The sequence below is a fragment of the Cervus canadensis genome, chromosome 32 (genome assembly GCF_019320065.1).
Source record: "Cervus canadensis isolate Bull #8, Minnesota chromosome 32, ASM1932006v1, whole genome shotgun sequence".
Lineage (NCBI taxonomy): Eukaryota > Metazoa > Chordata > Mammalia > Artiodactyla > Cervidae > Cervus > Cervus canadensis.
The window spans coordinates 15,720,928-15,738,212 of NC_057417.1; the positions used below are offsets into that span (position 1 = coordinate 15,720,928).

At 49.3% G+C, this 17,285-nt stretch overlaps 1 protein-coding gene across 2 annotated transcripts in view; it reads left to right on the forward strand.

Moving 5' to 3' along the window:
* PRKCB (protein kinase C beta) overlaps positions 1-17,285 on the forward strand; it is a 359,602-nt gene that overhangs the window by 177,536 nt on the left and 164,781 nt on the right. For both annotated transcript variants that reach the window (XM_043455595.1, XM_043455596.1), the window contains exons 4-5: positions 10,965-11,076; positions 12,476-12,604. In XM_043455595.1, the coding sequence (XP_043311530.1) occupies positions 10,965-11,076; positions 12,476-12,604 (241 nt within the window). The remainder of the gene's footprint in view (positions 1-10,964; positions 11,077-12,475; positions 12,605-17,285) is intronic.

A 17,285-nucleotide genomic window follows, 5' to 3' on the forward strand; every position in this document is an offset into this window, starting at 1 on the left:
AATTTGCCTTGTAGTCCAGAAGCTAATAACTAGGAGAGCTGTGTCTTAAATTTGAATGTGGCTATTAATTAACCCCTAATGTTGACACTGACTCCAGTGCAGATTGTAACCCAGGAAATCATATTTAAAATCCTACTGAAGTTGACACAACGGAAGCTTGTCTTTAAGTGGAACAATTACTTCTTTGCCCACCGGGCGGGGGTTGTAGCAGGCGTGGGTATCACACCCTCCCGCAGGCACCGGAGCATCTACAACAGCTCATAAGCACTATTCACTCTGCTCTCCGGGAACACAATGAAAGATCTTCACCAAATTACAGTGTCCCCCTTTCAACTGTGTAATTACAGCTTCTAACATTCTACGCATTTCTTGGGCACAAAATCTCAATCCACATCGTCCCAATTAAGGTTTCCCTGCCTCTTTGTGTCTCGGGAATTCTCCGCATTTTGTTTGCAGTTTGGGACATGGCGATGCTGTTGGGTTACCCAGCGGGCTGGTACGTGCTGTGGGAATTTCGTGGTATCCAGATAAACACGAAAATATTCTACTGTCATCAAAACTCTGCAGAGCTATTTAAGGAAAAGTCGTATTCCTTTCCACTTTGTTCCCTCCTGCCTTCCTAAAGAAACACTTTTTTATTAACTTCTCTTGCAGCCTCTCCTTCTAGCATTTGTTTTTGCAGATCTGAGTAATTTAAAATACACTTTCTTATCCTATCTCACTTTCTCAACCCAAAGGTTGCCTGCAGCATAGTTCTGCACCTTGGGTTCTGCTATTTTTTTTTTTCTTTTTTGACTTCACTTAAAAATATACCCTTAAGATTTTGTCCACTTTAGTGCAGAAAACTTCATTTTCACACCTGAATGGTAGTCCATTGTGTAACTGCAGTAAGATTTATTTGAGCATCTCCATTCCTATGACATTTGGCTCATTTAAAATCTCTCACTATTATAAATAATGCTGCAGTGAACAATCACATGTGTATAAAATTTCCTATGTATGTGGGTTTATCTCCAGAATCAATTCCCAGAAGTGGGACGGCTTGGTCAAAAAGGGAGAAGCATTTGGACTTTTGATATGCATGCCCATTTGCCCTGACAAGGTAATGCCGATCGGCCTACTCACTGCACATATGTGTGTCTGTGTTTCCACAGCTTATTAATGCAGTCCAGGGGGATGAACATCTTAAAATTTCATTGTAAGGGTTGTCTATTTCATTTTTAAGGTCTGTTAGAAAAAAACATAATTTTGCACACCAATCCCACAAGTTCACAGTCTTATTTTAAAATAGGTTAAAATAGGTTTTAAAATAGGTAAAAGTGGCATGCTGAGTGAAAAAACAGCACCAAGTATTAATAAATAATTTTATAGGTAGAATGTAGGCATGCTAAAATATGACAGCTCAAGACTGAAGTTTGGGAAGTGTTACCATGATTACCTTTTCTCTTTCGAATAATACACTCCAGAGCCTGTACGTCCTTCGTGCAAGGCGCTGTGCTGGGAGCTTTAGTCATCACATCCAGTCAATGAGGTGGGTACTGTGTTTATTTGCGCTTTATGGACAAGGAGGCAGAGAGCAGAGTGCTTAAGTCACTTGCCTGAGGCCTCACAGTCCTGAGGCCTCACAGTTAACTCCAGAGCCCAGGTTTGCAAGCTTCCTTTCGTTCTGACACTATTTCCAGCTGCGGTCTCCAGGTGCACCTTGCCTGTCTACCTCCTGGGAAACATACCTTCGAGGCTTTTGTGACCTGTAAAGGGCCAGGGATGACACAGTCTGAATTTACAGGCTGCCCTGACTTTCTCCTCTGACTGATGCTGTTGGTGTGTGCTTTCCTGACCTTTGCGTTTCAATGCAGCTTCCATATTCCTGCAGCTTTGCCTCAGCTCAGCCAAATTTCAGCCCACCTGTGCACAAAGCCATACAGCCCATTCAGACTGAGAGAGGCTATTTTAGGTTGTGATTTAGAGATTTAAAGTTCTTTTTCCCCGCCCTGATCTGTGCTTCCTTCATCCTTAGCTGCATGAGCCTGGAGTCAGGTGATGAGCGGAAGATACTGAGCTGGGATGGGCCTGTCCTTTGGTCCTGGGGAGGAGGTGTTCGCAGTGAAGACTGGTTTGGCGGTGGGGGTGGGGAATTCCAAATGACCTGAAGGTGGCTGGTGCTGCATTTGTGTGGGACGAGGGGTGTCATCATCTGTAACTCCCTATTGGGTGGGAGACCCTCCGGGAAGACTGAGGAGCAACCAGGTGACACTCAGGTGTCCCCTCTCTGTTACTGCATATTTGGAACCTGACAAACTTGATTACAGTCCTATCTCTTCTTCTTTCTTGCTTTGTGACCTTGGATAAGTTACTTCAATAAGCCTCAGTTTGGTCATCTGGAATACCAGGACGATAACTCCTATGTCCTTGGCCTTTATGAAAGTTTAATGATATGATATCTAGGTGGTGCTAGTGGTAAAGAACCTGCCTACCAGTGTAGGAGACATAAAAGACACAGGGTTCGATCCCTGGGTCAGGAAGATCCCCTGGAGAAGGAAGTGGCAACTGACTCCAGTATTCTTGCTTGGGACAGTGGACAGAGGAGCCTGGTGGGCTGCAGTCCTTGGGGTCACGAAGAGTCAGACAGGACTTAGCGACTAAACAACAACAACAATAATGATGTGATGTGGAACCCTTAGCACAGTGCTTGGCAGAGTGCTGAATTCATGGTGGTAGTGAGAGTCACAGTAGTTGATTATCGTTTTATTGTTGTTATTTGACAATCTCTTGTATCAGGATCAGAAGTGGAAGACAACTTGGAAATCCCCGTTTGCCTAGGATGAAGCATGATAGAGCTCAACGCCATGAAACAGTGGGTAGAGGCATCATGCCAGGATCCTGTGAGAACCCGATTTCTTAGGGGTGGGAGAGATGACCAGGGACACTGGAGGTCAAGTGGTGATGCTGGGGGAGGGATACAGAAATTTCAAGCCCATTTCTGAAAGCTCTTGGCACTGAGTCGCATGAACTCATCATTCAGGAGTATGAGGTTATGTCCACATGTGGTTGGACCCCAGCCAGTGACTGCTAGGGAGAGAGGACCCAGTCAGTGGACTCCGAGGGAGAGAGGATGGGGAGTCTGGCAAAAGTCACAAACCCAAATTCCTACAGGGGCCAGGTGGGGAAGGGAAGAGAGTGAAGCAGGCAAGGTGTGAGACAATAGAGAGTGATGGGAACTGTGGAGAACGAGGAAGCTTATCCTTCATCTAAAGGGGCCAGTGGTGCTCCGCCCAGAGGAACGTGTGTCCAGAGTTGCCCCAACTTGTGAGTTTTCAAAAGGAGCCAGAAATCAACATTTTTGTCTGACATTTCAGGATTTTTAAAATACTTTTAAGACGCTCCATGTGGGCCAAATACCGCTTGTTTGTAAACTTGGTGTGGCCCTTGGCATCCAGATGGTAACCTCTGAACATGAAGAAGGACCCGGGCCATGAATGGGGTTGGGCTGCGGGTGCACTTGAGGGGGTCCAGCTGGTGTGGGCTGGACTGGGGAGGCTAATGGTAGAACAAGGTCGGGGAGGGAAGGAGGCAGGGATGGGCATTGCCTCTTTGACTGGGATCCAGACAGACCTGGGGGGAGAGTTCTGACTTAGAGGCCACGTGGATCCCTGACCTCATCCTGGTCAGTAGCCACAGCCTCAGAGGCTGGGAAAGGAATGTACTTCAGCTAAAGGCAGGGCTGCCATTTAACCTGTATCCACCAGCACGACTGGACTAGTTGTGAAAATGATGAAGTATTTACCTGCTGATTGGTGAATAGCTACTGGGCCCTCGGAACCTCCCCCTCCCACCTTCCACCCACCCACTTCTTTCCCTAGCAGCTCCTCCCCACCCCACCTTGCCATGATCGGGCAACTAAAGGGTTAACTCCCAGCGTAGCTAGGCTCTGCGGCCCATTCTGATCTGCAGTCCATTCTGATCGGTAGGTGGGCAGTACTGCCCATACTTGAGCCAAAGTGATTGTAAATATCTTGACAATGATTCCCCCCCCCCCCCCCCTCCTCCCAGTGCAGGTTGCAGATGCCTGCTTAGGTTGGCTTAAGCACGAAGGAGAAATTTTAGAGGACACAGGAGAGTCAGATGGAGCTGAGGGCATGATGCCAGGCCCCTAGGAGACTGCAACCAGGAGCTCCATCCCTGGGGTCATGAAGCCTTTGTCTTTGTTCCTTTCTCCTTGGAGCCTGCTGTCAGTAATCACCATCTCAGCCCCAGGGCTCCACGTGTCCTCACTGCCCGGCCCCTGACACTTGAGCCGAGCATCCACCTCTCCACGGGTTTGGGGGAGGGTCATCTCCAGGTGCAGACCCGCCCCTTGGGCCTGGGCAGACATAGATAGGCACCCTGAATGGTTCTCCTTGAAGGTCCTAAGAACCCCAGCTGTGGGCGTGTGGCTTTGTTCCAAGCTCTCCCAAGTGGAAGGAAGGGACCAAAATCAATCAGGAGATGACCTGGTTTTCTGGGTGGTCTGAGAGATGAGAGTGGGTGTGGGGGTGGGGGTGGGGATGGGTGGAGTTGGTATTTACAAGCCTTAGCCCTCCTAAAAGCTGAGGCAAGGGAATGAGATTGGAGGAGCCTCCGTCAGCCTCTAAATAAACCACAGAGAAATGGACTTTCCTCTGCGTCTTGCCTGAGTGGCCTTTCTTTCTCCTGTCTGGTGTCATTCATCTTGCATAGGACTGTCCAGGCCACATGCATCATCTAGGGCCTGTCTGTGCTTCATAGCGATGACTGCGACCCCCTGCTGCCATCACAGCTCACTGACCTCTAAATATGTGCCAGTTACTGTGTGACAAGCAGTGCTCGCAGTGGCTGGGGAGCCCTGGGCAAGTCACTGCACGTCTCTGTCCCTTGATTTCCTCATCTGTAAAATGGGTTAGTAAGCAGTACAAACTTCACAGAGGTGTTATGACAATTAAGTGAGTTAATGTCTGATAAGTCCCTGCAAGTGGCTCCTGGCATGAATTAAACACTCAATAAATGTTAACTCTCACTCATTAAATATTTATCAAGTACCTTCTATATGCCAAGTACAATATATGCTCTGGGATATCATGGAGAGCAAAATTCCCTCATGTTGCATGCAGCTAAGCATGAGAGAAATGCAGTTAAACACACAGCTACAACACAGTGGTATAAATACTGTGATGGGAAAGATAGGGATGAGTGTTAGACACTCAGTCGTGTCCGAGTCTTTGCAACCCAATGGACTGTAGCCCGCCAGGCTCCTCTGTCCATGGAATTCTCCAGGCAAGAATACTGGAGTGGGATTGCTGTGCCCTTGTCTAGGGGATCTTCCCAACCCAGGGATCAAACCCACTGCAGGCAGATTCTTTACCATCTGAGCCACCTGGGAAGCCCAAAGGGGTGAGGGTCATGGCAATTATTTCTTTTTGCTTTCTCTCTGCCATTAGAACATAAGTTCCACCAGAGGAGCTGTCTCCTTTGCTCACAGTTGTACCCTCAGTGCCTGGGAAGAACTTTGCTCTCAGAAAACATTTACTGGGTGAATGAACAAAGGAAAGCAGAAAGGAAGTGCTATTTTAGCTGGACCTGAAGGATGAGGCATTAATGAAGTTGGGGGCTGCAGATGAAAGAGAGAATACCCTGCTGTAAACCCACTTTGGAGCCAGGCAGACCTGGGGTGAGTCCCAGCCCTACAGGGGCCATCTGGTTGACCTTGGAGAAGGTTCTTCTCTCTAGACTGGGTTCCTTTTATCGTCACTGAAATGAGAATGAGTAACACCTTCCATATGGCCGTCACTGGGCATATGGACAGCTCGCAATCACTGTGTTTTCTTCCTCCTCTTTCTTTGTGCATCTTGGCACTTCCTGATGCAGAAGAGACTTGCTAAGATGGAGAGGGTTTTTTTTTTTTTTTGTAAATTTTTTAATTGGAGGATAATTGCTTTATAATGTTGTGTTGATTTCTGCTGTACTGCAGTACAAATCAGTCACAACTATATGTATATGTCCCCTCCCGCTTGAGGCTCCCTCCCACCCCCCATCTCACCCCTCTAGGTCATCACAGAGCACCAGTCTGGGTTCCCTGTTATATAGCAGCTTCTCACTAATTATCTGTTTTACTGATAGTGATGCTGAAAGCCTGGCCTCTGTGCACCAGTGCTGAATTGAACCTTGGAGACAGGGTTTTGGGTGAAGTAGAAAAGAATAGCTTTGTTGCTTTGCCAGGCAAAGGGGGCCATAGCAGGTTCCTGCCCTTGAAACTGTGTGTCCCAACCCACGACACTTTGGTGAGGAGTTTTATGGCGATGTTCGATGGCGGGGTTGCTGATAGGATTAGGGTGTGCAGGCTCTACATTGCTTTAATCTGGTCTCAGGTGATCTTGAACCAGGACCCTGCCTGAAGCCTGCACTGTTGTTTCTGCTCTTCCCTTCCATAGTGTCTGGTTAGGAATGCTTGAATCCTTCTCCCTGAGACTCCCCACTAAGATACATGCATGGAGGAAAGTGCAGTGCCAGCAAAGAGCAACTTTATTGTTAGTGGGGTTTTGCCTCAGATCGCCAAGTAGAGCTCATGAGGCCTTTGGGGACTCCTTTCTTTCAATAGAGGTAGGCCTCAGTCAGTCAGTTCAGTCGCTCAGTCATGTCTGACTTTTTGTGACCCCATGGAATGCAGCACGCCAGGCTTGCCCGCCCATCACCAGCTCCCAGAGCTTGCTCAAACTCGTGTCCATTGAGTTAGTGATGCCATCCAACCATCTCATCCTGTGTTGTCCCCTTCTCCTTCCACCTTCAATCTTTCCCAGCATCAGGGTCTCTTCCCAATAAGTCAGTTCTTCACATCACGTGGCCAAAGTATTGGAGTTTTTAGCTTCAGCATGAGGTAGGCCTAAGGGCAGTTAAAACATCCTCAAAGCTAATTCTTGGCTCCTATAAAGTCAACATATCAGGGAACCCAGAAGGGAGCACAGGAACCAAGAGGAGAGAGAGACCTGGCCTCAGGACTTGGAGTGGAGTTGGTCCAGGCCACTCACTCATGCCCACCCTTCTTAGGGTGAGACCATGGGACCGGGACCCAGCCGCCTCTTGGAGAGGAGGGAGCTACAGGTGAGAAAGAGAAAGCCACGCCCACTTAAAGGTGGGCGTGGCCTTAAGGCCTCTGAAAGCTCCACCCATTGAGTCTGGACCAGTCAGCGTCCTGGAATTTGACCAGCCAGAACGGCTCTCGTCTTCCTTAGAAGCCCAGGTGGCACAGTGGTAAAGAATCCACCTGCCGGGGCAGGAGACACAGGAGACCCGGGTTCGATCCCTGGATCCCGAAGATCCCCTGAGGTAGGAAATGGCAACTTGCTCCAGTATTCTTGCCTGGAAAATTCCATAGACAGAGGAGCCTGGCGGGCTACAGTCTATGGAGTTGCAGAGTTGAGCCAAAGAGGGGAGTGAGAGAAGCCTTGAGCTCCCCCTTCAGGGCAATGCGGGTCATGAACAGGTGGGTTTGAGGTACTCATTTCTCACCTTTTAAGGTGGATTCACATGAGGCAGGCAGCGGGAAGCATATTATGGCACAGAGCACTAGGACTGTTTCCAGGAACCTGATTTTTTTTTTTTAGTCTCATTGCCCAAGGATGGAAATATGGCTGGTTAAGCCATCGACTGGGAGCCTGTAGTTTTTGCTTTGTGATTTCCAAGCCCTGATGTTGTTACTGGGGTAGCAGCTCAGTCCTCGAGCAGGAGACGTGGAGGCTGGGGTCCTTCTGAATCCTGGAGCTCTGCAGGCCCCACAGCAGAGCTGACCTTGCCTCTTCACCTGGGCTGTTCAGGGCTGTGCAAGGGTCGGCCCTTCACCCGCTTGACCTGACCGCAGAGGCTTGGAAAATCAGCAAAGAAACACTGTAGCTCATTAAGAAGATGCAGGCCAACAAAAGCCTTCAGGGATGGAGGATATTTTAGGCAGACTTGTTGAAATAGAGTTTTCATGCAGCAAAATTCACGTTTTAAAACATACATACAGTAAAATTCACATGGTTGATAATATAGCTCATTCCAGTCACCCCATAAAAGTTCCCACATTCTGTCCCTTTGTTATCAATTTCCTTTTCTCCTCTGATCCTTCTTAACCACCGATCTGTTTTCTGTCCCCATAATTATGCTTTTTCTTTTCTTTTCTTTTTAGTTTTGCCTTTTCTAGAATGTCATTTAAACAGAATTAAACAGCATGTATGTGACATCGTTATCTTACCCTAATGCTTTCGAGATTCAGAAAGGTTACCTGTATCAGAAGTTCATTCCTTCTTACTGCTGAGAAGTATTCAATTGTGTGGCTACACCACACGTTGTTTATCGATTCACATGTTAAATGTTTAGTGCTTAGGTTGTTTCCAGACTTTGGATATTATAAATAAGGCGATTATAAGCTTTCAGGTTTTTCTGTAGATTCATGTATTCATTTCACACCTAGGAGTGGGAATACTGCGTCACACATGATAAGGGGATGTTTACCTTCATAAGAAACTGCCATGCTACTTTCCAAAGTGACTCTACCATTTTGCATCCCCCCAATATTGTCAGAGAGTGCCAGTTCTGTTCTCTCCACATCAGCACTTGGGATTGTCACTATCAGTTTCCTAAAATGTTAGCCATCCTAGAAGGTATAAAGATTATTTTTACATTTTGAAAATAACAGTTTCCTAAGGAGAAATGCTCATTATTTTTATAGCACATAATATAATTTCTACTTATTGTGTCTGTTTCCTTATTTGTTCATTTTCTGTCTCTATTAGAATGTGTTTTGGAAACGCACTTGCATCAGTAAATATATGTGAATGGATGAATGAATGGATTAGGGAAGAGATGGGTAGCTTATGACAAAGGCTAGAATGTCAGGTCAGCCTCGGGTTGGAACCTGGGGCCCTACTCTTCTCTTCTGCAGTATACTCTTTCATGGAGGAAGCAACTTGCAGGCTGGGTTGGGAAAGAGAAGAAGAAATTTTTTTTTTTAATTAGAGCATCTCTTGAAGGAGACAGACATCATGTGGAGCCAGAGTCATGAAGGGCATAGCATGTTTGGGAGTATGAACCAATCCTGTGTACGGAAACCGTAGTATGTGTTGGAGGCATCGTTGGGATCACATGGGAGATGTAATAATAATGCAGAAGCTTTCACTGCTTACTGTGTGCCAGGTGGTTCTAAGATCACTCCATAGGTTAACTCATTTATTATTCCCAATGATCCTGTAAGCTTACAGCACTATCAGTTTCTTCATTGTCCAGACAAGGGAAGTGAAGCACAAAGAAATTAAATACCTTGCTCAAAATTATGCATCTAAGAAGAACCCAGGCAGTTTATGATCCTAAGTCTGTACCTTTAACTTCTGCACTACACTGCCAGGTTAGGAAGGGTACGTTAGTTAGGGAACCATGGAAGCCGCTGTAACAAATAACCCCCAAGTATAGTGACTTGAATAAGACAGAAGGTAGGTTTTCTCTCAGATGTCTGTCTAAAGGGACAAAGTGCAGGGCCAGTGGGTCCAAGGTGGTCACTTGCACTTCTCACCATCTTCCAGCCAGTGGGAATGGAAGAAGGGTCCTGGGAGGCTGTACCATGCAGGGTGCTAAGTCACTTCAGTTGTGTCTGACTCTTTGCAACCCTATGCATGGTAGCCCACCAGGCTGCTCTGTCATGGGATTCTCCAGGCAGGAATACTGGAGTGGGTTGCCATGCCCTCCTTCAGGGGATCTTCCTGACCGAGGGATCGAACCCACATCTCTTACATCTCCTACATTGGCAGGTGGGTTCTTTATCAGTAGCGCCACCTGCAAATCCTGGGAGGATGTATGTGCTTAGTCGTTCAGTCGTGTCTGACTCTTTGTCACGCCATGGACTGTAGTCATGTGATTCTTTGTCCATGGGATTCTCCAGGCAAGAATACTGGAGTGGGTTGCCATTCCCTTCTCCAGAGGATCTTCCCAACCCAGGGACTGAACCCAGGTCTCCCGCGTTGCAGACAGATTCTTTACCATCTGAGTCACCAGGGAAGCCTGAGGATGTATACTTTCCTTTTAAAGGAATGACTGAAACACATACATCCCATTGGTGAGAACTCAATCACATGGACATACCAAGTTGCAAGGGAGGCTGGGAAATGTGGTCTATAGTTGGATAGCCATGCGCTCTGCTGCAACTCAAGGGTTCTCTTATTGAAAGGAAGACTGGGTATTGGTGGAAAACTAGTAGTCCCTGACACAATCTGCAGACTATTCACTGGACTTTGAACTCTGTCCTGTAGATGATGGTGGTGGTGATTTAGTTGCCAAGTCATGTCTGACTCTTGCGACCCCATGGACTGTAGCCCGCCAGGCTCCTCTGTTCATGGGATTCTCCAGGCAAGAATACTGGAGTGGGGAGGTTGCCATTTCCTTCTCCAGGGGATCTTCCCGACCCAGGAATTGAACCTGGGTCTCCTGCATTGTAGGCAGATTCTTTACCAACTGAGCTACAAGGGAAGACTAGATGATGAGGTCCTAGCAAATGGCCTCTAAGTGGGGAGGTTTCAGGCCTTGGGTTTTAGATCATCTGGAAGTTGCTCGGAAGATAAAGGAGAGAGGAGTAGACAAGGAGACCGACCCTTCTACTTCATGCATCAGGAGTTTTGTTTGCTGTCTCTGCAGCCCTTGCTGCCGGCAGGAGTCAGTAGGTTGGGTTCCCTGATGGAGTGCTTCCAGGCACGGCGAGTGTGTGTGCTGGGGTGAGAATGGGAGCCATCAGCCATCTTAGTCATTCAGTGACTGCTTATCAAGCATGGTGTTTGGGTACAGCGCTCTTGCGATGGCCCCAGCAGGTGTGATGGATGCTGGGGGCCAAGTTCCGTTCTCAGTGAGTCCTCCCGTGATGCTGAGTGCAGCGTGAAACCTTGGCGTGCCTCACTGACGCTGGCCTCTTTTGTTGTTTCTTTGGCCCTCAGGACCCCCGGAGCAAACACAAGTTCAAGATCCACACATACTCCAGCCCCACGTTTTGTGACCACTGCGGGTCACTGCTCTATGGACTTATCCACCAGGGGATGAAATGTGACAGTAAGTACATGTGCCCTCGGGCAGCCTCTGCTGACCCAGCTGCTTCCTCATGGTTTGGGGCCCAAGTCTGCAGCACATTCTCCCAAGTCCTGGGTGGGCTGGGGACCCCTTGCGTGATGCTGAGTAACAATAACCAATAATAACCATTTATTTAGGGCACTATTCAAGGCTGTCCTTTGGGCCTGGATTGGCCTTGCTCATACCTGTGTGGTGGGTTAGCAAGTTGGTGTTGACGCAGGACCCTGAACTTGGGCATGCAGGTTGCAGGGGGCTGTCCATCCTTTCGCCATCCTTCTCTCCCCACAACTCATTTCCAGTTTTTTAATCTGCCTGCTGCCTCCTGGAGGTTGGGCGGGCTGAGAAGGGATGCCCTCACCACCCCCATTCCTGCGATGCCTTGCCCCCAGCTCCCATGGAGTCCCCTGAAATGACCCGTAGGGTGACCCAGCTTCTCCTGACTTCTCAGACTGATACGAGGGACCCCTAGTGAACACGGGACTCCAGGCATGGCCTGGAGCAGCCTTGGGGCTTAGGGGAAACCAGCCACCCATTGAAAGAAGCACAGAGGCGCTCCGGGAGTGTGGGCAGGGAGCCAGTATTTATCACCTGACACAGGAGACTTCAGCCGGTCAGATTCAGTTTGCAGATGTATTCTATTCATCTTGCCCTGGGTCTTAAGTTTTTTTCTTGCAGTTAGTTACGGTGGGTACTGTGGGGACTCAGCTCAGGTTCCAAGATGATGCCCCTCCCAGGGCTGGTTCATGACCACAGACTGGCAGGTGCAGGGGCAAAGGCCTGGCCCTCTTGCGGCAATCTGGGACAACACCGAAGCATCATCTGAGCCCCTAAGTCCCTCCTCCTGTCAGCCTCAGGGCATCTTCATGGGCCAGCTCCTCCTCCCCCCACAGAGCCCCTCACTGTAAATCTGCTCACAACTCCCATTCTCAGGCTCTTTCCCGGGAAGCAACCTATCGTCAATATTTAAAAATTGGGAGAGGTCAGGATTCCTGCTTAAGCCTGAAAAATGGGAAAATCTTGGCAACTTTGGGCGGGCACCCTGCGCCACTGTGCCCTCAAGTTGGCCAAGACCACCACACCCGCACCTTCCCTCACTATGTTAGACAACCCGGTGTCACTGGAGTTGGTGACTCTGGCTTCAGAGCCGTTGCGGGTGTCCCGGGTACCCCAGCCTTCCGGGAGGACAGACACCTTCCGCCTCCTCTGTCCATGAGGGCCTAGGGTGTCGAGGGTTGGGAGCCGGGAAGTTGGAGAAGCAAGCCCTTCGGATGAGACCCGGGCAGGGCAGGCTGGCCTCCGCCCGCCTCGGAGGGAAGGAGGGGAACCGGAGGGGTCCAGCCTGCACCAGCCTGAGCCGCGCGCCCTGCCTGTGTCCCCGCAGCCTGCATGATGAACGTCCACAAGCGCTGCGTGATGAACGTCCCCAGCCTCTGCGGCACGGACCACACGGAGCGCCGCGGCCGCATCTACATCCAAGCCCACATCGAGAGGGAGGTCCTCATTGTTGTCGGTAGGTGGCGCTAGGGCCCCCGCGCCGGCTCCGCGGGACCCGGACCCGGCTGGAGCGCTGAGTCAGGGGAGCGAGGGATGGGACGGGCGGCGCGGGGGCGCGGCGGGAGGTGCGGCGATGCGGCCTTCCGCCTCGATCCCCGCCCCCACCCCACCCCATTCCAGCCTCTCCCCCTCACCCGCCTCTCCCCCTTGGCACCCTTAGAAACTGCACCCCGCAGGGCGAGGCTCTCAGCACCTCCTGTGCGCTGGAGCTCAGAGCTGGAGCCGCCGCGGGAGTACGTTGGTTTTCTCCAAGACCTCAGAGGTGTTGTCACGAGCCAGTAAAGCAGACAAGATGCTGAACACCTTAATTTTATGGCAGGCTCTGGCCGGTGGACTAAACCTACTCTGAAGCCAGATACTGTAGCTGATAACGGTGACAAATTATTCGAATTTAGATTATTTCTGTTGCCTTCTTAATTTTCATTTATTTCTACCCTGCAGATCTATTATTTCTAGATTTTTGTATAACATAGTGATGGGCAGTGCAATTGGTTTATCTCTTCCATGGGGGGAAAAATGTTTCCAACTTCTTTATTGTTACCCACCTCCTTTCGCTCTCTACCGCCCCCGGCCTCTCTCTTCCACTCCTTATCTTTGGAGCATGCAGTTCTGTCTCCTTTATTACCATAGCAGAGAACGGATGCTTGGTTCTTTCCCGAACTTTTCCAGTGGGAAAATAGAGTCTTGCTGATAAACAGCCAGTTTGGGAGAGTGTTACATCTTGGGGAAGAGAAGAGATGCGGTATTCATCCCTGGGGCTTTCTGGGTATTTGCAGTGTTTCTTTCTTAAACCTGATGGTTACCACTCTGGTCCTGTTCTGTTATTCTCCATCCTTTTTGCAGTTCTGAAATACTTCATGCTACAATATAAGAAAGAGGGATAATAAAGCCTGCTGAAGAGGTGCAGCATGGTGTCTGGCCCTCCTAATGGAGCATTGAGGAAATACGGGGCTCAGACACATCCAGCTCACACAGAATGAAAATGCAGCTGGCTGGGTGGGTAACTTAGCCGCGTGTGATACGTGGGTGTGCTAAGTTGCTTCAGACTGTCGCCAGCCAGGCCCCTGTGTCCTTGGGATTTCCCAGGCAAGCATACTGGAGTGAGTTGCATGCCCTTCTCCAGGGGATCTTCCCGACCCAGGGGTTGAATTTACGTCTCCTGCATCTCTTGTATTGCAAGCAGATTCTTTACCTCTGAGCCACTGGAGAAGCCCAACCTAGCCACAGAGCTGTGATAAATCCAATACTGAACTGGGTCATAATGGGACTTTGAAGGAATTCTCTCCCCAAGGCTTGTGTCAAACTTCTTAGACCTCATCACTAATTAATTTAAACAAGGTTTTATGACTTAGTATCTCAGGAGACTGATCATAGAAGGGATTGATTTTGCAAAAATTGATCTCAGGGTCCAGAATGGTTCAGCTGCTCTGAAGAATTGTTCCTATACCACGTAAAAGTTGAAAATATCCCTGTAAAATATAAACTTTTAAAGTGAGGTTCCTGACACCCAGTGGGCTCTTAAGGAATGTGTATTTCATTTGATGTGCTTTTTCCTCTGAAAGGAAGGTGAGCGGCTGACTTTGTCCCGGTGGAATCCCAGAGGGTCCCCGAGGAGTAGAATGTCTCTTAGTAGTAGGCTTCCCTGGTAACTCAGATGGTAAAGAATCGGCCTGCAATGCGGGAGACAGGTGTTTGATCCCTGGGTTGGGACGATCCCCTGGAAAAGGAAATGGCAACCCAATCCAGTATTCTTGCCAGGAGAATTCCATGGACAAAGGAGCCTGGCAGGCTACAGTCCATGGGGTTGCAGAGTCAGACACGACTAAGTAACTATCACTCACTCAAGAAGTATAAGCCTCAAGAAAAGCTGAATTCCCCCACGGTCTATAAACTTCCTGGGCAGACGGGGCAAAAATGAGACTCTGCTGCCCTCTACTGTGATTTTCTAGGAACTACATTGGCTCATATATTACTATAGACAGCCCCATCTTCAACCAACCTGTTGAAGGCACAGTGCTTAAAACCAAAGCACATCATAATACCCTCAAGGTCCATCCATTGTTTCCACCATAAAAAAATAAGTAATTATGTGACATTATATAGGCCTTAACTAATGCAGGGATGTAATCATATTGCATTATGCAAATGTATCAAATCAATACATTGTATACTGTTGACTTACACATCGCTGTGCTCAGTCATGTCCAATTCTGCGGCTCCATGAACTGTAGCCCACCAGGCTCCTCTGTCCATGGGATTCTCCAGGCAAGAATACTGGAGTGGGTAGCCATTTCCTTCTCCAGGAGATCTTCCCAACCCAGGGGTTGAACCCAGGTCTCCCGCTTTGCAGGTGGATTCTTTACCATCAGAGCCACCAAGGGAAGCTCCTAATCTAGTATGACTTCATCTTAACTTGATTGCATCTGCAAAGCCCTTATCTCCAAACAAGGTTACATTCAGATTAGTCTTGAGCATCTCTTTCAGGGGGATGCAATTCAGTCTATAACAAGGGGAAGGAAGGGAAGTGGGGGCTCCTTTAAAGTTAGGGACAGAATATCTGCATACTCAGGGTTCTGCTAGCACTAACTGAGTAGCTCCCACTGTATTAATAGCGGTTTGTGATTTTCAAGTGATTTGATAATGGGGTCATCCGATGGAGGTAGAGGGGTTGCCAACATACAGACAAGGAAACTAAGACAACTTGCCTGATGTCATGTGCAAAGCAGGGATGAGCACCCAGCCTCCTGCCTGCAGGTCGCTGGGCTCTGCTAGGACTAGCTCACCATGCCCGGCGCGGTCCGAACCTGGCCTGAGACAGCTGATTGATTGATGGCAGAAGAACCCGATGCTTGGACTGCAGTTCTCTAAATATAGACCTGAGTTGGAGATTCTTGTTCATGTGATTTATTGGAGCTGCTCAGGAAATGAGGAGTGAGGATGGAGCAGGGAAATGCTGAATGAGAGTGTGATCTCCGCTGAAGACCAGCTTCACGCAGACCCCGTGGAGTTCGGGAACATGCGTGACAGGCAGGGTCAGCCCCTCCTAGAGGCTGGAGGGCTGTTCTGAATTGTGTCCCCTTAAAACTCACATGTGGAAGCCCTAACCCAGTGAAATGGTGTTTGAAGTTGGAGTCTTTGGGAGACAATTAGGGTTAGACAAAGGTGGGCTCTTGTGAGGGGCTTGGTGGCTTTATGGCCACAGGAGGACACGAATCAAAGAGGTGACCACCTGCAAGCCCGGAAGGGGGCTGTCACCATCACCTGCACCTTGACGTCGGACTTCTTGCCTCCGGAGCTGTGAGAAATAAGCATCTGCCATTTAAGCCGCCCAGTCGGTGGTAGTTTACTACAGGCTGGGCTGACTGAGACCTCGCTCCCGGCTACTGGGATTGAAAGCAGGAGGGAGGTGCTACCTCCCAGGCCCTGCGGCTTCTATGTGGCTGAGGGCAGCTCTCTGGACACGGGGCAGCTCTGAGCCACTAACAGCCAACACTCAACTGCAGCTGGGAGCTGGGCGCATGTGGAGGGGACCTGGGAGGGGTCTGGGTCACCTGGGTATCCCTCTGATCTCCCCAGCATCCTTCTGATGTCATTGTTGGGACTCCAGGCCCTGCTCCTTGATCTCAGGCAGACAGATCAGTCATCTGCTCTGAATGTCACATGCTTTTTGAAATCCCGCCGTCTCCAGAGACAGAAGGCTACACGTGCCTCCGAAAGATCTGAGGGTTCCCTCATCTCCTTTGGCTCCTGAAATCCAGGCTTCATATCTGCCGTCAAGGATCTTGCAGGGCAAAGCTCAGGGTGGGAATCTGATCAATTCTCTTTCTTTGAAGAGCTCATCAGTGGTATCTCGTTGCCCCTGTGTGTATTAGTCGCTCAGTCGTGTCCAACTCTGCGACCCCATGGACTGTGTAGCCCATCAGGCTCCTCTGTCCATTGAGTTCTCCAAGCAAGAATACTGGAGTGGGTTGCCATGCTCTCCTCCAGGGGGTCTTCCTGACCCAGGGATCGAACCTGGGTCTTCCGCATTCCAGATGGATTCTTTACCGTCTGAGCCATCAGGGAAGCCCCCTCATTGCTCTTAGGGCAGACGAAATGTACGGTGGTGATCTCATCGTCTATCCTGTCTCTTAATCCTTCATCCTCTCCAGGCCACCACCCACCATCGGACATCTGCACACTCTGCTCCCTTGGTCTGGAGTGTTCGCCCTTTTGTTTTTTTCCAGCAGTTGCTCTTCCCCTTCCTGTAGGTCTCAGCTCCGTCGCACAGACGAGGACACTTCCCTGGATCTCCACTTGTTGTAGACGTTCTCTGTATCCTGAACTTGACCTTGTGTCAGTTGTGGTTTTATGTTGGGTTGATTAGTGTCTGCTTCTCCTACTGGCATTTAAGCTCCATGAGGACAGGGCTGTGTTGGCTTCCACACCACTCTGTCCCAGCACCTAGTATGATGGGCGTCACTAAATATTTGGGGCGTCAGTGGGTGTATGTATGAAGGAGACAACACTGGAGGGTCCTGATAGATACCCAGGCTTCACAGATGATTCCCAGTCAGTGCCTTCTAAAGCGAGGAGCTGCAATTTAGATGATCCAATCAATGCCAGCATTCTTTTTGTTGTTGTTGTTGGTTTTTCGT